At 41.1% G+C, this 24,748-nt stretch overlaps 1 protein-coding gene across 3 annotated transcripts; it reads right to left on the reverse strand.

Annotated features, from left to right (window-relative positions):
* Positions 1-165: 165 nt before the first annotated feature.
* helz (helicase with zinc finger) lies at positions 166-24,507 on the reverse strand. 3 transcript variants are annotated; one of them, XM_061273642.1, is made up of 34 exons: positions 24,441-24,496; positions 23,011-23,078; positions 21,865-22,095; positions 21,224-21,260; positions 20,883-21,007; positions 20,597-20,653; positions 20,294-20,345; positions 20,121-20,196; positions 19,717-19,915; positions 19,332-19,439; positions 18,887-19,028; positions 18,400-18,555; positions 17,678-17,948; positions 16,861-16,987; positions 16,544-16,759; positions 16,234-16,373; positions 15,499-15,678; positions 13,994-14,095; positions 13,452-13,630; positions 11,834-11,952; positions 10,791-10,936; positions 10,235-10,382; positions 9,954-10,137; positions 9,051-9,279; positions 8,509-8,788; positions 7,444-7,489; positions 6,791-6,978; positions 6,436-6,640; positions 6,279-6,349; positions 5,376-5,871; positions 5,039-5,285; positions 4,307-4,916; positions 3,584-3,896; positions 166-3,242 (listed from the first exon to the last, which is right to left on the reverse strand). In XM_061273642.1, the coding sequence occupies exons 3-34, from the start codon at positions 22,075-22,077 to the stop codon at positions 2,896-2,898; spliced, it is 6,009 nt and encodes a 2,002-aa protein (XP_061129626.1). In that variant the 5' UTR covers positions 22,078-22,095; positions 23,011-23,078; positions 24,441-24,496; the 3' UTR covers positions 166-2,895. The 3 variants fall into 3 exon arrangements, with proteins under 3 accessions (XP_061129626.1, XP_061129624.1, XP_061129625.1); XM_061273640.1 differs by having other exon boundaries at positions 13,994-14,098; XM_061273641.1 differs by lacking the exon at positions 23,011-23,078 and having other exon boundaries at positions 13,994-14,098; positions 24,441-24,507.
* Between the last annotated feature and the right edge of the window lie 241 nt (positions 24,508-24,748).

Genomic DNA, 24,748 nt, shown 5'->3' on the forward strand with positions numbered 1-24,748 from the left:
TGAATCAGAATCTTGTTTTTGACTTGACTTCTTTAATATTAATCAGTGTATTTCCTAGACGTGATAAAATGACATTTTAAAATGGGCCTGAATACTCAAAAGACATTCATAAACTCACACAAGCCATTAGTAGAAGATAATTGTGAAGGGGAAAAAACAAGCATGTTTCAATAAAAACACTTTAATAGAGAAACAAAGTAAATAACCTTTAAAACACAGTCTAAATCCTTTATTATAACCACCATCAGTTGAAATGGAAAAGAGTAAAACGGATCTATTCAGTATTTTTCCACCCACATTAGGGATTAGCCATTTGGGGCTGGGGGGGGGTGGATGGACGTGCCAGTCACTACAGAGTCTCTGCAGGGAGTAACAGATGAGAGCAACATGATGACAGAAAGAGATGGACACACTGATCTATCTCTGATGGCTGGGCCAAAGTTGCTCCCTTCGTGTTCCGCTCACAAATTGTTTGACTCGGGTGCTTCCAAAGAAAAAAGCGGAGGCCAAAACATTTCAATCCAAGCAACACATATGAGGGGGGGACAGAGAAAAATGTAATAATCTAATAGTCTTTGGCTCAATGCCGTCTGCCACAAAAACAAACAAAAACAATCGGAGCTGGAGAGGCAGTGAAATATTAGTATTGCACAAGTTCAGCCAATGAGCTTCAGACACATCAGGGAGCAACCTCAACTTGAGCCCCGCTTGAAACACAAAACATAGTACATGACTGATACATTGCTGAATGACATGTTACTAAAATAGAATAGCTGGTTTATGTCACGTTGTACACACCAAATACACCAAAACTTTTGACTGTGAAGAGTTGAACAAAAGTTTAGTTTCCCACCCACAGTTCATACAAATAAAATAGGGATTAAAAAATGACCATGCAAGAAAAAGAAAAATCATGATTGTAGTACAGAAACAGAAATCTAAAGTATTGTACAGAGTGGGGGGGGGGGGGGGGGGGGTATTGTGAAACAACAAGTTGTCATTCTGAACATCAAAAAACAAACAAAAACCATGTCGACATTTGAGCCCACCAACCGGATTTTTCGACTTTGACTTTTGTGAAATTGCATGATTAAAAAGGACATATCTCTTCGTTTGAATAGCATCTACAAAAATTCTCAAATTTAGGGTTCGTCAATACTTAGAAAATGCATATACACAAGTATACGTTTATCCGGTGTTAATATACCTTAAGTGAAAAGAACCTACACCTCAGCGATACAATGAAAATACCAGCACAAGAAGACGAGGAGGTCCCTTTTCACATTTTAAGAAGTTTGAACTGCTGTATGAAAAATCATGGCACAGTGGGATGACGTCACTAGTTTGAGCCAGACGGGGCAGTGAACACAAATAGCTGCTGCTTCCAACTTTTTATCTCATTGGACAAAAGAGCAGTTTTGTTTTTCATTCGTTAAAAACTAGCAGTGCTGTCAGTACACCAGCTAGCAAATTGTTTTAATAGGAAGCAAAAGCCCCCCCCCCCACCTCTCCCACAGAAACTAAATAAAACTAGTCTTTTTTTTTTTTACTGCGCTTTTGTACTTAGAAACCAATTTGGCGCAAACGAAAAGCAAATTGAAAATCATTATGAGGTTGATTAAGGATGTCGTGTTCACATTATTGTTGGTAGATTGTCTTTTTGGGAAAACATGAGCAGTGTGTGCAACAGTCAGATCTCAGCCATATCAGTACATGTTTATCACAAACGTGTGATTAGATCCCAAAAACAAAACAAAACATTTTGACGCGAAGTCTTTCCAATTATCCCGAATGCCACTCCACTCTGGCTTCAAAGTCCCTCCAGTTCACATTCACAAACCATCACAGTACTGCAACATTCCAAATTGTTAGACCTTCTTGTCCTTCTACTAACAGCACATTTCATTGATCCTCTCTGTAACAATATCAGATTTTATTGGAGGTTTTGTCGAGCCCAAATACAACCACCACAACTCCTATTCTCAGCGAGACTAAATTGAATAACAAGCAGCCACAATGAGAGCAGTGAGAGGGGATTGCTTCCACAGGAAAAACTTTATTAAAAATTCTAACTGATGCCTAAAACGTAAAGCATAAAAGCAATATTTGTTTCGTTTCTTTTCAACAGAATATGACGACACCACCGATTCCCTGTTTAAAGATTCAAAATGGGCTCTAATAATGGAGGGGAAAATGTCCATACATGACAACGCTTCAAGGAGCCAAATGTGGAATATTTGGGTTAACTGGCTGTGCAGAATGTCCAACATATCTGAAAACATAACAAGGGTCTATAATAATTTAAGGACATGTCTGTGGCATACGATTCAGTCATTTATTGTCTTTAATGTACAGATTAGAGGAAACTGTCTACTTCTATACACATCTCCATGTAGATTCTGTCAGCTGACCACTTAGCTTTTGACCCTTGCCACAACTATAGTAGTACAAAAACAAATCAAGTGAAAACTCGACGAAACTGCCAACGCGTGTGTTTAGTGACTGACTTCAATATGGAAGTAAAAATACAGGAAAGCTAAGTGGCCAACCAAAATTTCTTAATTTTTTTTTAATACTTTTTTTTTTTTCTTAGCATTACGTACATATACAATTGTAGATAATATAAGTATATATGTTCATATATACATAATGACTATGTATATATACTGGTAATGCATTCATTATATATACTTTTTTTTCACAGATATGTGAAACAGGATAAACGGTTACAAATAAAAGGCTTAAAATGGAACAAAATGCAGAAAACAAACCTACTGATCGAAACGATTTGTAAATAAACTGCACTATTTTTTTGTATTTTCAGGTAAGATTTTTCCTTTTTTTTGTTTTGTTTTTTAAAAATGTTTTAGGGGGTATACAGGTAGAGGGTGACACTCATTTGAAGTAGGAATAGTAGCCATTGCTACCATCTGAACTCCCTATAGTGAGCTCCTGCAGGAGCGAGAGTGGGTCGCTGTTCTTTTTGGCCTGCTCAGGTCGAATCGCTCGTGGTTTGGGCGGAGCACGGAGAGCACTGGCATAGGACATAGTAGGTGCTTTGTTTAGATTTGGAGCTGCCTGAACGGGCTCTGCAGGAGCCTGTTGTGGCTGCTGCTTGTTGGCCATGAGGGGCGGGAACTGTCCAGGGTGCTGAAGGGAGTTTAGCGTGTGTGGGTGTGTTTGCTGTGCTGCCGGTGGCTCTGCTTTTACCTGCTCCTCCATCTGACGGAGGGCCTTGGAAGCTGACAAACAGAAGAAGAGAACATCATATATGCTGCATACAAATATGAGAAACGCATTGTTTACTCAGATACACATGTACAAAATTGTTGGTATCTGTAAATTAACTTAAAAATGTGAATTTGCAGTAATTAATTAGAAGTAATTAATACAAATGTATCGAAAATTAGACAATGGATATCTGACAATGCCCTTGTGCCCTTGAACAGAATTATTTCAAAAAACAAACTCATGCCTGAACATAAATTTTGGTACCCTTTAACAAAACATATTTAACCTTGTTGGCAGCCATATATTTTCTAATATACACAGACATGCAAACACCTCTTGTGAAACAGCCTACCTAGAAGTTCCCGATGATGAGTGACGGTCCCACCTCCATTACATGGAATGTTCTGGAATGGACCGGGACCACCACCGTTACTGGGCCAGAGCTCATGTGAGGGGTAGCTGTAGGGAGGGGGTTGGTGCTGCAGCTGCTGCTGCTGCTGCTGCTGCTGAATGTGCGGATGGAGGTGGTCCTGATTTCTGTCTCCTGCACAGGACTGGGACTGCTGGGACATGGCATTGTGGCTATTGGCAAGTGAGGGTTGATCTGGATAGCTGGAAGAAATGCGGCGCTGATACAGGGGCCGACCAGGACCTCTGGGTTCATACTGGATACAGGACAAAAGATGGAAAAGATTAGAAAAAGATCAATGTTCTCTCAATTGTACCCCAATGAGAACATGACATTTATAGCCCTAAACATTATTCTTCAACAAAGCTCTATAGTTTCATCCCAAAATAATCAGCATTAACAATAACAGTAAGATGGTGCCAGAAGTGATAAAATAGTATGTAATGCGGGAGGATATTCACGGAAGAAAAATGTCTTTTGACCAAATTTAAAATCTATATGCAAACTGTTGATTGCAAAAAAAATCTACAATTAGATATGAATTCCAAGAATAATAATTGACCTGACACCTCCATCTTTTTTTTGGTACAACTGCCTTTTGTTGTTTTGCTTTGCGTCCAAGACACTATACAACCAGCATAAACCAACTAAATGTTTGACATCTACCTCCTCTACACTGTGCAGGGCAGTGGTTGCAGATGTTCTGGGTGACAATGACTGGTAGGACTCCTGGTCTTGACTTTGCTGCTGCTGCTGATGATGATGTTGCTGCTGCTGCTGATGGTGAAGCTGCATCAAATGGACTTGCTCCTGCCTGCTGGGTGGTGCCATGATGGGCAGTCCGTATGGAAGGCCGTGGGCCTGGCTACCTAACAGGTGGCTCTGTTGTGGCGGGCTCACGGATGCGCCTCCACCATGGGACCACTGGGTCTCCTGCAAAAGGTATTTGACCTGTGATGCAGGGGGACTGGCAGGGTGCGCTGGTGTTTGATAGCAACTGCTATTATAAAGAGGATTTCCAACGGTATGCTGCTGCAGAGCTGAGTTGTTGAGAACGTTGTTGTTAAGGTGATCGCGTCCGCTTTCGTGGTGGTAAGGTCCAGACGGAAATGGGCCAGCATGATTTGAAGTAGCAGCTAAAGAAGATGAAGGGTCAACTGAGGCACGGGACTGGCGATACTGGAGAAGGCGAGACTGAGGAGGGGGTTGAATTTCACTTGCTTCCCTGGTTTCAGGTGACTCGTGCTGGGGGATTTCTCTCAGGAGGCCTGTGTACCTGACGAGTGAAAATGCGGTGCATGAGATCTTGAGAAATCTGACATCAATATAACTTAAGGTGAGACTAAACTGCAAATTCAATCCATTCTTTTTAAAACAATGTTTTATGTATGGTCTAACCTGTTGAAAGGTGAACCAGTGGAATTAGCATCATCCTCTATGTTGGCACCAAGGCCCCAACTTGCTGCACGGTGTAACGGATGAGAAAAGCGAGTCATGGGTGACTGAGCAAGGTGGGGGTTTTGTTGGGGCAAGGGGAAGGCGACACCCCCTGGGAGGAAAGGGCCTGCTGCTTCATTCCACTGGCCAAGCCTGGCAGCCTGCTGCTGTTGGTTCAGGACCTCCAGAGCCAAGGGCCTTCGCAGATCTGAAAGGACATGACATTAGCTCTAAAATGACTGCCCTTGTGATTTTGCAAATGACTGAGCTAAAATTGAATGCATTGGAGACAACTCACCATGACCATCTGAGTGCGGTGCATCTTGTCCTTCCTCCCCAAAGCTACTGACTCTGTTGTGGTGTTGTGATAGATTTGGGTGGTGACCCCCCAGGTGGGCCACAGAAGTCCTAATAGAGCCTCCCATCTCTTCAACGCTTCCTGATTCTGGCACATCTAAAGTGGGAGACTGGATTGCCCTATGTGGGGCAATATTGCCACTAAAGAAGGATGCGCTGTGACCCCCACCAGGGAAGGCAGGGCTGAGCTGACTCTGCTGGACCATGGGTGGATGTTGCGGCTGGTTGATCCGATAAGGGAGCCTTGAGACCGGACACTGCTGGGGGAGAGATCTTCCACTGACAGGATGTGTTGGGAAGGCAGGGTTGGGTGGAGCCAGATGATAATTGAGTGCTCTCTGACCAGCCGAGGGGTCTTTTCGGTGAAGCATTGCATTTGGAAAACCAGCTATACCATCGGGCTGTGATTCCAGACTTCGACCTGTGTCAAAATCGCCCTTTGAAAAACATAAGAGGAAAACAATGGTTTGCAATTAACTATGATTTTTATATATATTGTTGTGTTTTAACAACTGGGGACTGGAGTTGCGAAATGACACAGTTGTGTACAGCAAATAAGCTGCAAGCTTGTAACTACGTTTAACTGGATTGTCCCTGTTATCGTTTAAGACTGACAATATACACTATGGTGAGCACAGCTCTCCAGTGTACGTGTGAAAACATTTCAGCAAATTTTGCATATTTGTTGGTCTATCTGCAGACAACTTCCTGATTTATGAAAGACTAACCCCAAAAAGTATTGGAATTGAGAATTGTTTGGAACCGGAATCAAAACGATGAATCAGAATTATCTAAGACACAGCACCGTATATGGTCGGTAGACAAAAAATGATGTACAGTGTACCTGTTTATCCTTGATTTCTGTGTTTTTTCTCTCAGGTGTCTGCTCCGACTTTGGACATCCTTCTAGTTTTCCTAAAAAGTAGTCAACAACAACAGTGTTAGCAGCCTAAATCCTCTTTGAATTTAAAAACGGTTGTGAAACAAAAATCAAAGCATGCCATTTCTGACTGCATCCGACTGTAGATCTATGTCAGGGCTTGGTTGTCCCACTCCAAGGGGAGAGGGATGTACCACTCCACTGCAAGGAATAGGAGAGCCTCGATTCTGGGCCTGCAAGAGGTTGAAGTTGTAGGCCATGGCCGCCTGGTGGCTCATGATTCGCGGGTCAACAGCAAAGCGGTTCTGATAACTTGGCCATGGCAACTAAAGAAGACAATACACAAATAATAACATCTTTCTTATCTAGTCTAAAGATTGAGAAAAATGTCAGCTCTTCGATTTCAAACTACTAGATCACTTTATCCATATTTGGCTTGCACACATTTGTCAATTGGTCAGCGAGCACAAACTTACAGGAAGTGGCACAGGCATGACCATGTTTCCACCATATACTGCTGGAACGTAAAGGATGCTGGCGCCTGTGTGAGGGTCTATCCTTTGAACAGGACTTGGTGACTTGCCCAAGCCAGCTGGGGCGGCACCCACGGGGGGTGTAAATGCCTGGATTGGGTTTCCCATTAGAACAGCTGGGTTGGGCTGGACTGCAATGAGAGAGGAGTAGAAAAGACGCTGTAGTTGCCATTTATAGATACTAGGTTTCGAGCTACTAGGTTTTTTGTGTGACTTGGGTGTGGCACTTTGGAGTGTTGTTTATTGTATTGTATTTATTTCCCTCCTTTTATGTTTTAAATGTGTTTGAAATGAAGACATATCAAGTCACAGTGATTCGACGTATTACAGGTTCGATGGGACTGCCGAAGGATCTTTTACTACTCTGAGTGACTGACACTTATTATTTTTTAATGAGAGCTGAGGTTCTAAGATATTGATGGTGATCTTGTCATTATTTCACCTCTAGCAATCGTGGCTGCCAGACGTGCATGAACATTCAACATGCACTCAGCATGACAATAAGTCTGCTGTTGAGTTGGCAACATGTTTCATGCACTTTACTCAGAAATAGTATCAATTACACAGACTATCAGAAGACAACTCAAAACACTCACCATAACCTTCAGGTGGAAGGTGCTCTGTGTGGTTGGCATGTTTGCCCTGCAAGATAAAAGGATCATTAGAAAATCACAAAGGGGGGCTCGATAAACGCCACCAGTGGCTATGTGGAGCTCATCCAAAGGAAAGCCACGACTGTTAGGGTGGTCCTGGCTGTTGCGCTTTCAGCACCTTTTCATTAGTTATGGGTAAGCAGGAATTATGCTGAACAATAACAGAGCAACTAAGTAATAGACTATTGTCTTGCAAAACAAACAATAGCAAATCTGATTTTGAGCTCAGACTCCGTTGTATAACGATGTTCCTAAGGATCTAATGCTGTAATATCCAAAGACAAATTGGTCCTCATCATTTCCATCTGTCTCGTGTCTACCTAGTAAACTTGCATTGAAACACTGAACCTCTATGCCAAACATATTAGAAAGCTCATCCAAAAAGCATCACGCAAAAAGCTAGAATGACACATGTAACAATATGTGACACGTGAATAGCCAAACAATGGGATGACCTTTTCATCAAGCTGCATATGCTGAAATGACATTTACGGGAAGCATCATAGGATCAAGTGTTTCAATGCTTAATTGCATGTCTGTGTTGCTAAATCCAGCTGATGCTGGCGCTCATTAGGCCCAGTAGGTGATGGCAGCATGTTGGCAGCAGTGGCGATTTTGTTAACCTTTACCTCAGGGCAGACAGCGGGTACACAAGCACATATTTATACCAAAAAAAACAAAAAAAAACACCCTAGTTCATTAAATGAATGTCCACAAAAGCAATTTCCTATTGGACGTTGGGTACATGAAACAACGGGGCGGTTTCGTCACACAATTTAGAGCTTCCATAAATATGGGCTTGCTTAAAACATTGCTACCGTGCGCTGCAAAGCAACTGACTAATCTATTTTTTTCCTATGGTCCTATCTTATTTTGTGTACACAGTGAACAACAAAGACTGGAGCAATATCACTGGATATGAAAGTGAGTTTAATATATACAATCCGCAAGTGTTATTGCATGTTTTTCTAACCCCCCCACACACACAGATACACATACACTCCTTACCTTAGGTGGTGACTGCTGCTGTTGCTGCTGCTGTGCCTGTTTAGTGGAGGATGTCTGCACATGCTGAGGATGGGGATGGTGGTGGGGATGTAGGGCCTGTGAAGGCGGGTGCCCTTGCAGGGGCCTGAGGGCACGGGGGATGAATTCTGGAGCCAGAGGGTTGAGAACATAGGTCTTCTTTAGCTCCAGGGCCTCTAACTGGGTCTTTATTTGCTCAAAGGTGATGCCATGGAGGCTTGAGTTTTCATGGCAGATGGAAACAAAATGCTCCCAGAACTTTCTGAAAATGAATCAAGAGAAAAGTCAGCCTTTTAAGGAAGAGTCTTCTTCAGTGGTTTCTAACCAAAGTGTCACAACTATAATACAGTGTTAGTCAAAGCTAAATTCTTTCAAAACATCTGGTACAAGCTGCTCTAAACTAGTACTACTACATATCTAGCTGAAATTAAATCAGTTGGGATTTTTAAAATGATATTGTAAAAATATAGATGTACTATACTTTCACAAATCCTCCAATGGTATGAAAGACAGCTTGTATTTACCTGCAGCGTCCAACAGAGCACAGTGCAATTGGGTCTCCCACTACCGCAACCAGCGACTGAGCTCTGGTGATGGCTGTGTTGAGCAGCTTGTAGTTGGACAAAAATCCATAGTCCAGGTCCTCAGTGGAGTCCTCCACAAGCTGCTCCTTCCTCTTGATGGCCGTTTGTTTGCGCTTGCAGGTATGCCGTGTCCGCACCGTGCTTAGGAACAGGACCCGGAACTGTTTACCTACAAACATGCCTTGGTTGAGTGCTCATTCTAAACTGGCATTTCATTTGAAAAACAATAAAAAATACACACAGCTAGTTGTCGCTAAAGAATAATATTCATTTCAATTTAAATAGTTCAAATAACAGCAAACTATTTTAAATCACACCACAAACATTAGAACCCAAATCCCTAGTAATAATAAAAAAGCAAGGCCCTGTAATTGATTATTCAATAAATGACTTTGCACATTGCTACTAGATCACAAAAACTAACATATGTGCCTTGTTCTGATTCACTTTCTGGCATTAACCAGAGTGTTGTTTGAGTGTGTGTCTCCGTGCCTTTTATGTGCAATTAATGAGGGGCTTAATGACCTGAAGAAAGCATCTGGATAGGATGCAAGTGGAAGATGTATGATGCTTGATCAGGGGAGCGAATGCTCGAAGCTCTTATATACCCCTAATAACGAGAATCGATGATGTGGAGGTTAATATACACGCTCATAATTACAGTGGGACATACCAGGGTAGTGTAGTGTGCTCACATTCCCAATGAGAATACATAGAGTATCTCAAAAAAGTCAATTGTGGAGAAATATTACCAAGGCTTTTGGGATGCAGTTGCCCCTAAAAGGGACCTCAATTTTAAGATTTTTTTTTAAAATGGTAACCTGGTAAGGGTGGTTTTTTCACCTTGGACATTGAGCACTCTTTCCACACTGACTTCATGCATTCTCTTCTTTCGGAGCTCAGCCCGAATGCGAAAGACCTGGTCCGAATACGGCGAAACCACTCCAATGCTGCCCTCATCAAGCTTTCCCCAAGCGACCGGCCACTTCTTGCGTAACTCCTCCACACGCTCCACAATCTCAAACACCTGTAAAACAAAAAACATGTTTTAAACTAAACCACTAAACACGGTACTCAGATGTTTGTGGAATATGAACTAAAAAATCAAATGTATTCTTCAATACCTCAGCATTGTTGTAGTAGGCAGTGCTGTTCTTCTCCTGGACATCTTCTCCTCGTGCAGTGAAGAAGGTTAGAGGATAGAAATCTTTGTGACAGGGCTGCTTTCCACTTGCCATCAGCTTGCCATCATAAAACAACTCTGACGTGTAGCTGTATGTAAAAACAATAGGCAGGAATAAGACAAAAAGAATCAACATTTTAATCTTAGTCAGTTTATACACATCGTAGTAGTAGTTTCCCTGGTTATCAGCCAACCACAGGTTCATAATGTCAAATTTGCATACAAATATGGTTATACCAGAGCAAAAAGACCTTGCCTTAGAACTGAATGTCAACTTGCAACTTTTGTGTTGTTATTTTTTCTTTTAATGTTATTTCACAGGTCAAACTGTAGCTTTTTGAAGCATCTGAAATATGAAATCTCTGTGCGCATTGCCTTAATCATGAGACTAAGCATTCTGAATACCCAAGTCAGTCTGCTTTCCTCTCTCTCCTCTATTAAGCATCTCATCACCCCACCACCATTCCAAGGCCAGTGCACTGAGGGCTCACACCTACTTGATGATAGCTTCATGGGAGCGGTAGTTCTCACACAGAAGGATGCGGCACGGGAATTCTGAAGGGTAGTGTTCATATAGTCTGTCCAACAAGGACACGTGCAGGTTTCGCTCACGGGCGAACTCGCTGTACACAAATGGACTCAGCTGTAGATTGAAAAAGAAATTATGGTAGCTTGGTCATTTTAATTATCTGCACAATAATGCCTTTCAGAAGCAAATACTTTTAATATCAGGCTTGTCAAGACAATAGAAAAATAACAAATTGAAAGGCAATGCAGTTATGGACAGTTGGCACACAGGTGGTTGGTTACAGTTTAAACCCACTATTGAGTGGACCAAACAGACTAAGTAATTAAAATTAATTTGCTATGAGGCACTTTGTAAAGCTGTCATTCACTGTACTGTTAATCCTCTGCAATTTATAGAAAGCAGGAGATAAGGAAATATAAAGCTGTAAATCCATATGTGGACTTGTAAAGCTTCACTGACGCTGTAGTTCATGCTCGCTGTGGCTGAGCTGCTTGGACAGCTCAAACAAGGCTGTTTTCTTCTGATTGGGGGGGGTGAAAAAAACAAAAAAAAAACAGGGCTAATATCTGCAGCAAGCTCAAAAGTATTTTGATTTAATTAAGGTCTGACAGTGTGAAGACATCCCAGCATGTAAACAAAGGTCAAATGCCGTACAAATGTCCATCCATCCATTATCTGTACGGCGTAGGCGAGGCACACCCTGAACAGGTTGCTAGCTAATCACAGGGCACAGAGAGACGAACAATCATCCGCACTCGCGCCCACAGGCAATTTAGTGTACTCAATCAGCCTACTATGCATGTGTTTTGGAATGTGAGGAAACCGGAGAAAACCCATGCAGGCACGGGGAGAACATGCAAACTCCACAAAGGGAGGGCCAGAGGTGGAATCGAACCCGCACCTTCTGAACTGTGCGGCGGACGTGCTAACCAGTGCTCTACCGTGCCTCCTCCATACAAATGTACAGCACAGAAATCCATATTCTGCTGTAGCCATTTTTTGGACACTTACCTGCATATGGTCTCCAGCCAACACAATGCGGGTGGTACTGCTAGCTAAGGCAAAAGGCATGATCGTCTCACACTCCATGGCCTGGGCAGCTTCATCCAACAAGATATGAGTGAACAGGCCTAAATGGAATGGACAAAGCATTTTTGATGAATGATTGCTATAACTTGTACAAAACTTAATGAGGTACAATTTCGTTATGAACATTTCATGTTAAACTCAATGTAATTTTGTAACTTTTTTCAAAAATGAAGCAGGTCCTACTTGGAGAAAAATAGCTATTTTGTGATAGTAAGTTTCAAACTTGATTGGATGGCCATAGCATGTGGGGTCCCGCAAAGGTCAATCCTTAGGTGCCTTTTGTTATCTGTCATGGCTCTGCAGATGACAGCTATATTTATAAATAACAGTTCAAATGGCATGATGTGCCAAGCAAAAAACGGCCACAATGATCAGCACTTAAGAAAACCATTTAATAATAAATGGCAAGTCCTTCACTTTATGTACGTAAGCCCCGGCACATTTTCACTTCAGTCGCTTGCCTGCAGTACATCTGACCTGGAAAAGGCAACCATTTAAAACTAACAAATGAATGCCACTATTGTTGTTCAGGACATCTAAAAACAGTCAACAAACTGCGTTCATCCGTTTGCTTAAAAGCAGAATTAACTATAAAATTAAATAATCAAAACGTAGGTAGTATCTGTTCCACCATCGCGACAATACTTTATCCATATCCTAAATCCAACTTTCAGGCCATAAATCAAGCTGATTAGTAACATAAAGCAGCTTCGACATCTTTCCGAAGTACCCAAGCATAGCTTTGAGGATTTGTGATAGCAACTTGGTAGAGGTTTTCGACTGTTTACATCACCATCAAACACGAGGCGAGCCCAAGAGATGGAATGTGGGGAGTAGCCTAATGATGTAAAAATACATTAAAACTGGCAGATGGCATTCCCACGCAACAAAGTCCCCTCCCACTGACAATAAGAAGCAGGCATTTGCTTGCTCTGACAAAGTGGTTCGTTTAGCTTGTCTTTTAACGCTACATAAATGAGTTTCATCACTGACTGAACAGTAGCCCTGTGTCAGGACAAGAAAACAGAGTCGAGAAGCTGCAGCTAACCGGATAAACACGGCTTTTCTTCAGCTGTCTCACCATGCTCAAGAAACAATATTCTTAATTAAATGGCTGTACACATACTTGCAAAAGATTACCAGTTCAGCTTACATTCAGCCAAATCGAACACCGCAAATATTTTTCACTTTGCAACATCAGTGTATAATATCCTTGTTGTTACACATTTCAAGATTTTTGACATTAAAATGTCAAACCACAAATAAATAAGGGTTCAGTGCAATGCCAATCCTAAGAGAATCTTGGGAATATTCATCTTCGGTCAATGACACAGAGTAACCACATTTATAAATTTTAAACTCTTAATGCTACAACTATTTAATTATTCAAACGAGTTTGAATTTCCACATCTGAAAAATGCTCCAATACATTATGCTGTGCAATTCATGGAATTTCATTTCTTCATGTTGGTATGCATTTGTGCCACGCTTTACAGAGAAATGGATTTTATTGAAGTATATGAGATGAATTGCGACTCACCAGGTTCCAAGTCAAGCTGGCAGAGGTACTGGGAAGTGCTGAGGGTGACCACAACCACACGATGCCTGAGGATGTCATCTCTTGTTGGCATTTTAAAAGTGACTTGTGTGTTGGCGATGAGACAGTACTGCTGGACCACTGGGTGGACCGTCTTCACCCAGCGGTTCCTAAAGTATACCCTGGAAAAAGAGGAAAAAAAGGAATTAATGTTTCAATGTAATCAAATCTGGATACTTGCCAATCTCTCATTATATATTTTAAAATCAATTATAACTTACACCCAAGAGTTCTTAAATTTCAAGTGTCACTTTCCTTTTATTTCAGACTTATTTTCATATATTTTTGGTTTTAATCAAAACAAACATAAGCTGCTTTTGTTTAGTTTGTGAAGTTGTTTCCAAGTTTGACATTTACAGGAATCGCATTAGCTGTGCTCTCATCCGTGTCAAAAAAATGCAATAGACTTGTAAATGGAAGTGAATGAGTTAAATATGCTTTATTCTGATGGCGATGATGGATATCTTTAGTGCACTTATCAATACCTGAGAGGTCTGGCATGTGGATTGCCTGCTTCAACGTAAGGATGAAGGTAGTCCTTAATGTAAAGGTCAGCTGCACTGTTGGAGTGCGTGCAGATCAGAACCCTGCTGAGACAAAAGAACAGCCACAGAGAAATCAAACACTGAACTTGCTGCAAATATTGTGGCCCAAGCTGCTCATAATTTGCCTGAAATAAATACCAAAATTCTCCCCCCGCCCGCCTTTTTTTTTTTTTTAGCCAAGTTCAATAACCAAAGATCAGAGATGTTACTGCTGTGTTTACACATGGGCATTTAAGAGTAAGCTGCGAAGCCAATTTGAATTATGTTGCTGGGCAAAACAGTAGAATAAATGAGCTCAAAGGCAAACCAAAGTGGGAGGTCTTAACATGTTGTTATCTGAGCAATGTTAAGGTTGATCTAATGCTAGCATTCCAATTCACTAACCAGTAGTTACTCTGCAATGCAACCCGCATTTTACTTTTAACCAAAACACACTTTTTTTTTTCTCAAATATCATTCCACAAATACTGCACAATTATTCCACACAACACATGTTTAAAACGCAACCTATAAAACCGTATAGGTACTTCAGCTACAAGGTTGCTAAATCATTCAAAACCAGCAACATGATGAGCTACTGACAGACGAACAAAAGAAGCTGAGTGTATGTCACGAAACTAAAATGGTAACCTCTGTTTGTATTGGCTTTTAAAACATCTATAATTCATCCAAAACATTGAATATTACATGCATTCAGAGGCAAAAGATAATATTACATTTGCTGCCTGTTTTTCCCCCGAAGATCTTTTTTCTACTTTCATTTGACATGTAGTCAACCTTCTAGCACTTAAGGAACTGAACATTCAACAAAGTATTTTATTCATTTGAGACCTGGTATATGGCATGGTTTCCATAAAGAGGTATTACGTAATTCTCTGTACAGAGTACTCACTAATGACAATCCAACAATGCGCAATGACCCAAATGTCTCCACATGACCCGAGAAATCAAATTAGATAAAGCAATTCACCACCGATACAGCAACAGTGAGAGAAAAAAAAATAATAATACTATGATTTCAAAATGTTAGGTATAATGTAGTTATCCAAATACTGGGAGTAAATTGTACTCAGTGGAATAAAAATAAACAAGTCCTAATTTGTTCTAATGATACTTGGTTTTACAAGCAATTGGTTCATTCGATATTTATTTTATTTATTTATTTATTTATCTTTTTATTCATTTATTCACTTTTTAAGAGCAGTGCTGTGGTGTTGACTTGTATTGCACACTGACCCGAGTCTCTTATTTTGTCCACCAGTAAAAATTAAAACGGAAAATACATTAAAGTGGGATGAATGTCATGTTTCGGAAACAACTAACAAAATGAAACAAATAATGTGATCAAGAATGACGCTTAGGAAAATTGGTGCTTTGGGACTAATAATGATTACAAATTCATTGGCCAAAACGTGGTACCAATAACACCCAAAAAACAAGCATACCTGCTAGTTTCCTGGCGGAGGATGTGTTTGACAGCCTGTGCCAGAGTGAATGTCTTGCCAGTGCCATAGGGTCCAATAATGAGCACTGGGGGCAGGGGGATAGTGACAGGGGTCGTGATGGCCAAAATGGCCTCTTTCTGCTTGGCATTCAGACGTGGATCCAGCTGCTCATCCCACTGCCTGAGGGACAGAGAAGGAGGGGTTCAGTAATGATTGGATAAAGGTTTTATTGAAATAGAGCCTCGTGTATGCCGACGGTCTCTACTCGACTTGGCATTTAGCCTAGTCTCCAACGACAAAATCTACCTGGCCAGCTCTGCGGATGCACAAACAACCACACTGGGAAAAGAGCCGCCATGAATGACAAAGAAAGGGGAAAAAAAAGAATGGCTTCCAAACAGATAAGTACTAAGACTATTATCTTTCTCTCAAAATTCATATCAAATACAACAATCAATATCTGGAGCATAGCTGAGCGAAAGCTTAGTAAATTGCAGGGCTTCATATTGTGTCTGCCCTTGACTTCAGTTATTAAATCACAATCTGAAAGGCGCTTTCATGATGCCTGACAGATCAGAAAAAGTAAAAAGTGTAATTGGTCATTTCATAAATTGGCATCTCTGTGAGGATAGCATGATGTTGCAGTTACAAGTTGCGTTTGACAAACTAGGCTTCCGACAAAAGTACTCGGTTGGAGGACTTGCAGCATCGAAGAGTGTGGAGAGCGAGAATTACCTGTTAGGGCTCCAGGGGATGGTCGGGACAAGGCTTACATCAGGGAAGAGAATGCTATTGTCTTTACTATCTTTGATGCGATCCAGGGCATAGTGCATCTCGCACAGTGGAAGCCTGTTCAGCTGGAACTGGAGCTCCACCTGATGCAGAAACAACATGATCCTTTGACTAAACAGACAATTTCAATCAACAGCTATACCCACAGTAACGAGATGTAAGGTTTCATCTTCAATCAAGAACTTTCTTAACCGGGAGACAGCTAAGTACCAGTGGGGGGGGGTCATATTTAAGGCATCATTAGGTTGCAAACCTGGAGTTTTCTGTCAGGCAGTAGTCCAAGTTCATCACAGCAGTCTTTGCAAATCCTGAGGAAGATGTATTCCTTGGTCTTCTCCTCAATCACAGCTTCGTAGACGCGCTCTTTGACCCCCGGAGGAGGAGGCTGGCTGCTGAAGCCCTCCAAGCCCAAAGGCAGGAAGAGAACTGAATTCACCTTGGTCATCACTAGTCGTCCAGCCAGTGTGTCCTGAGGGGTGATAGGAACGCTGCTGGATTTAACTAGCTAACAGAGAGCGCAAAATGTTGATCTTTCGCGGTACTACAATGGGAAATCTATTCACACAATACCTCAGACAGTGTTTTTGTAAGTTTAAAACGTGCAAAAAGTTGTCCATTTTGGGCATACTTGGCTCCAACTGAAATGCCAGTTAGCATGAAGCTGGATACCAGCTGCAGGCTTACTTTGATGTTAAACCTTGGGAGACAAAAAAAAAAAATGTTAGAGGACCAACTAACATATTTACAAACCAGTGGACCATCATAATTCGAAAAATCAAGGTATCGAAATAAAAAAAAAATCTGATTTGGCCTGTAAATACAAATCACAGTAGATTGTAGTGATTGTGTAACACTAAGGGAACAAATTGGGTCTGCTCATTCAAAGTTAAAAAAAATAAAAAAACAAAAAACTCTGATCTGAAATATCATCTCAGCCATGTTATTAGACCTCACTGGAAGTCTAATTGTGTGTGAGAAGTCTGACACCTTGTGGTAGGCTGAAAACACACCAATTTGGGATTCATTCAAACATTCAATTTCAAAATTCACAAGGGCACTATTTGAGTAGGACTGTCAAACACAGAGGTGTAGCTTTGCTATTATCCCAACTGCCAGCATTTATAGAAGATAATTTGCACTCTTCATCCAGTTGTGCCTAAACAAGATTTATTCACTTTGTCTTAGATATCTGGTGGAATAAGCAAGCTCAAAGGGCATGAAAAGTAATTTGGTATTCAATATCGTTCCAACACTGCCAATATTGTAAGCCAACAAAAATTATTCCCTCCTTTGTTGTAAATCTGACTGACTATTATCTATTTGTGTGCACGTACCTGTTTATAGGAAAGCCATTGCACCATACAATAAGGAAAAAAAAAATACTTACTTGCTAACTTCTTTAAATTGTGCAATCTCCTCTATATAGAGAAGGTCATGGAGCCGGGCTTGGTAGTTTTCTCTGGTCAGAGTCTTGTCCAGAACTGACTGAGTAAAGAGCTGGTCCGCCGACAGTGGGATTTGATAGCGTGAAAGAAGGCTGCGCTCCAGATCACACATGGTCTCATTAGGTGTGAACCCAACTAAAGTCTTACAGGAAGAGTCCCAACGTTTGGCAGTCATCAAGAGCTGCTGTCTAGCTGCCATCAGATGTTCAATATCTAGAAAACAAAAGCAAACAGTTAAATGCGTTTTTTTTTTTTTTTTTAACTTTGTTGTGTATATGACAAGCCGGCGGTGGCGCACTGGTTAGCATATCCGCCTCACAGTTCAGAGGGTACGATTTGATTCTACTTCCAGGCCTTCCTGTGTGGAGTTTGGATGTTCTCCCTGTGCTTGAGTGGATTTTTTCCGGGCACTCTGGTTTCCTCCCAAATCCCCAAAACATGCACGGTAGACCGATTGAGCACTCCTAATTGCCCCTAGGTGTGAGCGTGGATGGTTGTTTGTCTCTGTGTGCCGTGTGATTGGCTGGCAACCGGTTCGGGGTGTCCCCTACCTACTGCCCGATGACTGCTGGGACAGGCTCCAGCACGCCAGCGACCCCCGCGGGGACAAGCGGTACAGAAAATGGATGGATGGATCTGACAATAAAGCTTCTTTTTGACATACCTTCAATAGAGGCAGCATCCACCATGATTCGTTGCATCAGCACTGGCTCCGAGCCAAAGTCAAAAACTATTGTCTGTCTGAAGGTGCCAAAGATCTCTGTTGTGAAGTCCACGGTGACCTTGTAGACACAGTAGTCTATGCCATTGTCTGCCGCCACTGTTCGTACAGCAAAAATGACAAGGAGTGAAAAGGCCTGAATTTGTCAACCGTTTCAGATAAACTTGACACTCTGCATTGCATGGCATCTAATAAAACATACGAAGGGAGTACACTTGTTATATAAGAGCTCTGTCAAATATTTTAGCCAGGGAAGAGCAAGTACTGGTACCAGATCCGGATATCAGTTTAATTGCTAATTCGATTTGGGTGGTGGCTGGGGGGAAAAAAAGTAGCATGGGTCATCTGAATAGATAATTCTAGATGCGTGCGAGGAAGGTGACGTAGTCCTAAACTCTGACTGTTGTGCATCATATACTAAATGACGTACCTGCAGTTTCTTTTTGAGGAGTCCATTCTTGAGAGCCAGCAGACACAGTTTGGATCTGCTCCCCAGCAGAAACTCCTGTGATGGAAAAATGTGGTCTGTGGGCATCGTAGAGCAGGGCTATGCGATATAGCTTTCTGGGAGGCTGACAGATGACAGAAAAGAGAAAAACGGTGGTTTAGAACAGAAAACACATTGCATTTTAAAATACTGTTCCATTCGCCATGGCAAAATTCAGATATAAGCATTGGGTGATTATCAATAAAGGTGTATTATAAGTGTAAGGAGTGAGAGTGGCAAATTGACAAACTACTTCAACGTGGTGATTATCATTATTTTGAAGGGATTCAAGATAATAATAATGAAAAACATTTGAAAATTGTCAATATTCAATCAAGGAAAATGAGTCAAATGCACCTCCCTGATAAAGCACAGAATTTCCCCCTACCTTGCAGAGCAGTGAGAAGGTCCAAGAGTGGAAGGATTTTTTGGTGGTGACAGTTAGAGAGAGGCTTGAGCTGGTTTCAACAGCGACTCCTTCTAAACAATCACTAAGCTGGAAAGAGAAAAATAATTAGGTATAATTTTTTTAATTCTATAGGTTAATTATTGCAGACTTGGGGAAAATAATTCTCCATTGGGACTGAAGGGCAGGAGAGATTATAAATGCATTGTAAATAAATGGAAAAAAGAACAATTATTTCTAAAGTATGAATTTTATTGCTATAGCCTGTAGTCAGTTTGCTGCAGATAAGCATCATAAGCAGTGCAACAAATTCAAATCTCAAGATAAAAGTGTCTATAGTATATAAAGTGTGTTTTCTATCTCATACCACTTTCTCTGGAGACAGAGAGTTCATCCACTTCTCAATTAGTGTCTCCATGTAATTTTCAGTGAAGTGTTTGCTCTCCTGCTGTTGTTTGAGACGGATGAGGCGCGATGCGTAGCGTTTCTGCCATTCCATTAGCTCCTCCTGCGAGTGGGCCGACGTACACTGGGCCCCATACCGGCACAGACCCTGCTCCAAGTACCTGAAGGAAATGTGAGCAGTGCGGTTGGGTGCTAGTTCAACAACGATTTTTTTCTCAATTAAGAATGCCTAATCGACATGATACTGCACAGTTAAATGCAGATGAAGATGACATTTGACTTTCAACATCAGTCTGACAATGTAACACTCATCCAAACTGGCACTACTTTCCCAATTTGAGACCCACATTTGTGCTTGTTTCTGACCTTTTACAGAGTGTGTACTCTTCACTGCTGGTGACTCCTCGAGGAGGGGGCCTGAACTGCCAGCCATCTTGTACCTCTGTCAGCGTACACAAAGTTAAACGGTCAACGAGGCTGAATTAAAACCTTTTGCAGACCACAAAGTTGCGTGCAAATTTTGGCAAAATTTTGCCTACCCTCCTCCTGGTCATCTGTGTATTCAGGTGCCATCTCACTCTTCTTTATAGCCTGACAGACGAAAAAAGGATGGGGTAATGGTTAGGTGGAGACAGACAATTATTGTGGCATGGCTATTAATTGACCACTGGAATTCCAAATGAGTATTAGATTCAAAACAGCTACAAATGAGACTGAGTGGGATTATTAATTTGCCAATATGACTCTCGCTTGTAGTATTCAGCCATTAAAACACGGCAAAGGGCATAAACAAGAATGGAGCGTAAGCATGGCAATGTGGCGCATGACAGTTTGAAACTGACCTCGATTTCTGAAAACAGAATTTTTAATCTGGATATGTCCTTTGCAACGATGCCATTCTGCAAAAGAAGATGGAGAATTTTATTACAGCAATGATTTGTAAGACGTATTTAAAGGACGTGCTTTGTTTTGGAGTGGAAGGAATGGTGAATTTTGTTACAGCAATCATCAAATATATTAACACTAGAACTAGAACACTCAAAGATGGCTTTAAACATACATTTGTCAACCCATCAGTTATCTGAACCGCTTAGTACAAAATGTATAGTACATGTTCATTCAACGTACCGTTGGCTCTCCAAACAAGGCTTTAGAAAGGATGCTGGCCACATCCTGCAGGCTGCCATCCAACTGCATAGAGTTCAAGCTGGCCTGGAGCAAACTGTCTCCCGCGGTCCGATCTTCTGCCAGGACTAGGTTAGACAGAAAAGCAAGAACATAATGCCTAAGAGAAGAATCCAAGTATAGAATGTTCCTACTCAGTGCACTGTACATGCAAAGTCAGAGCCATTTGTACTCATGATGCATGCCAACGTTCTTTGCACCTCCGTAGTTTGTTGTCACCCCAAAAGTGTTCATGGCATCGGTTACTGGTATCAGTAAGTACTTGAGAGTTGAAAAATGCTTACCATGTTTGCAGTCTTGATCTGCTTCATCGTATTTTTTCTGTTGTGAAAGAAACAAATAATTTGAACAACAGCCACGACAAATATACTTTAGACATGCTGTCGGGGTCAGACCTTCACGCAGAAGTTCAGAGAATTACTATCTACAGTAGGCCTCACAATGGACTTGCTTCCACTGTCATTATATAATACAAGTAGTGTCTATAACTGTATAGTGTATAATTTTGATGTTCTGAGGAGAGAACCGTGAGGGATAAATGTTGATTATTCTCATTAAATCTCCCTTGAGGGACAAATAATTATTATTCTCATTGAATCTCCTCTTTCTGGTTATAGGTGAAACGGCAAGTTAAAAACATCCTATTCATGAGTAACATCAATCCAATTTGGGGATTGAACTGGCACCATCAATATGTCTGGCTTGCGACCGCAGCGCCAGACGTCCTCAAGAGCTCCGTTGTTGTTTTTTTGTCATTTATTTTTCATGTTGTGTGTTTTTGTCCAACATATGCACCCATGGCAGATGTTTCCAGCGTTTCAAAGGAGCGAGATCTGTGCCTAATCAGTAGACCTGATCTTGGTGGGGGGAATGTCTGCGCTATTTGACGGATACAGCTCGACAGCCACGGGACGTTTGTACTCACCAACTGAAGAAAGGCAGCGATGCGGTAAAGCAGGGCGCGATTGCGGAGGCTTCCGGAAGGCGGGTTCGGTGAGAGTGGGGCGCCTGTGGATTGGATTTGGGGAGCGAGGACCGCCAAGGTGTCCGTGCTATGGCTGACTACTGCCTCATAGTCCCGCCTGACTAAGGATCTGCTGGCTTCTTCACATGATTTCTCCGCTCTCCTGTCCGCCATGACTCAGGGACAAAACTTCTGTGAGGGGAATATTTTGGGAGGGGGAGGGCACAATCAACAAAGATACAACAGATATAGAGGCATGTCGGGATGGGTACCCTTTGCATAGGAACTGGTGCGGTACAGATTCGTGGTGCATGGGATTGAATACCAGTCATACCAATTCTATGTTAATTTATTGAAATTTATATATCTTTTAAATTCAATAAACATTTATTTTTTTCAAACTTTAAACTTCGATAAAGCTGGATAAAAGTTTGCTTAAGGACACACGACATGACGGAGGAGGATCTTTAACTAGACTAGTACTCATCACCACTATTCCATCAAACATCTTAATATCAATAATGCAGGTGGTATCATTTTATTTTGGATTAGTACATTTCATTAAACAAAGTGAATGATTACAGATTTCTTTAAGAGACATTTTTTGTTGATTGCAGCTACATGGGGCTCAGTAGCCCCTCAGAGATCAGTTTAGCAGTTTATTGATATGAAATTCGATTTCTTAAAACTTTCTATTCCTCATAGTTCCAAACGATGCTTGTTCTTGCTTGTGAATTGTTTTGCGGTTTCATTTCTTGAAACCATAACGATGGATCGGCCCACCGACAATGACTTCAAAGCCATGCTAAGGGCTTCCTTATGGTGTGAAAAAAGAAATGCATTCTCGAGAGAAACCTTATATATGTCCATGTTAAAAATTGGACACGGCCGTGGTTGTTGTTTTCAAGTTGTTAACCCAACCATTATCCATAACGCTTATTCTGACTAGGGTCATACAGTTATTATTGCATCTTGATTTGTTGTAACTACAATCAGACTTATAGCAATGACAAGTGACGTTGAAGACTATTATCTCACAAAAGGCAGTTACATTCATGCAGTTCACGCTAAATATTCTGTATTTAATATTCACTTTTGCAGATTTACCATTTGTTGTGGCTGGTGCATGCAATATCAGCATGGGCATTGAATTTTTGTCTTGCTTCAGTTGCTACCTGTTGACAATGATTTTTTTTTTTAATAGCAAATGAGAAACATCACCAACCACAACTACAAAATCAGGGATAAACTGGTTGGCATGGAGTTGCTATGAGAAGGTAAAGGGTATGACAAACCAAACATTGAAAAGACAGCACCTTTTAAGTTTGGCAGAACGCTGCTAACTTTTCTCTTATTCACCCTTTTTACTCATTTATAGTTGATTGTACATCTTTTATGTCATATAGACCTTATGTGGACTGTTTTCAGAATTTCTGGCCATGGTAATCATTGGAGAAGTGTATTTGTGCTGGTTTTTATAATAAAGTCGAGAGAGGGAGATGACAAAATGGGGCAGGAGAATTGGAAAAGTAGCTTGTTTACTTTCAAACTTAGCTTGAAGCAAAACTGAGCAACATCATGTACACTGTGATTCAGAACATCTATAATTCAGGCACCTTTATGCCAGTCAATGGAGAATTCAATTTTTTATCTCCTCTTATCAACTAATATTTTAAGAATCTATTTGGATGAGACAAGATTATGCTTGTTCATTTATGATTGTAATATTATCACAATGTTACTATTTTATCTTTGGTGCACAGCTGCGTGTTTTGTGAAAGAGTTACAAAGTTGCAGTGAGACAAGGATGCTTTTAAGACCATACAACTGGTACGGAAAAAAACATTTTTTTTTGAGGATTGCAATGTTTTGTGTAAGACTCATTTACACAAGGAAGAAAAAAAAAGCTAATCACTGCACTGGCTGAAATAACGGATCAGCGAGCTTAGTAGTAAAATAATAACAATAATAACCAAATTGTTCTCGGTTAGACATAATGGTGCTGCGCCATTTCAAAACTAGCCGACACATTTGAAGATCGGAAGATCGTTATACTTAAAATCGATGGGATAGTGGTAGAGTATGGGCTTACTTTTCTCTTTGAGAGGCAAACTTGTTTCGACTGTAACAAACGGTGACGTTTCAAAGCCTCGAAAATGTCTCCATCGCGCCGCGTTTCCACAAGCACAACGGCAATGCCGTTAACAAGGCGCGCAGCGATTGCAAGTTTGCTCGCTTGTTAAAACATGCATCTTCGCAGTACAAACCTTGAAAGCTCAAATAAAGAGTCGCAGGCTGCTGGGTTAATGTTAGCTGGCTAGCTTGGCTAAACTGGGTTTGCCTAAACAAAACGGGTTCGGGCCTGTGATTCTGCTACGGTAAATTGGCGCATATATTTTATATGGCATCGCCCTGTTGTCTACGCATAAAATCCAAACATGCTTCATTTTCCTAATGTTGCGAATAAGCAATTATTTGCATCTGCCTTCAAAAAAGAAAGAAAATGAAAGCTTTGAAAATGGGAAGTCAATACTTACCTAGCTTTACTTTCTACGCCATCTTGGATCCACTTGTCAGACTCGCGCAAAGGATCGTGGGACGAAATGATCTGAAGGTTGAAAGGAGCTTGGGTGCGTGCGTGCTAGTTTTCTGTGACATTCATTTTGTTAAAAAGAAAACAAAGTCACACTGTGGGAACTAAAAAAAAAAATTCGAAAGTGTCAACAGTGTGAATTTGAGATGTTTGGTGAAATATTAATATTTAGTAGAAATAAGCCTGAGTTGGTAGGTTCACAGCAATCTTGCTGCTAGAGGAATAACATTGCATAAAATGTCATTTATGTCA

Source organism: Syngnathus typhle, linkage group LG3, assembly GCF_033458585.1.
Source record: "Syngnathus typhle isolate RoL2023-S1 ecotype Sweden linkage group LG3, RoL_Styp_1.0, whole genome shotgun sequence".
Classification (NCBI taxonomy): Eukaryota; Metazoa; Chordata; class Actinopteri; order Syngnathiformes; family Syngnathidae; genus Syngnathus; species Syngnathus typhle.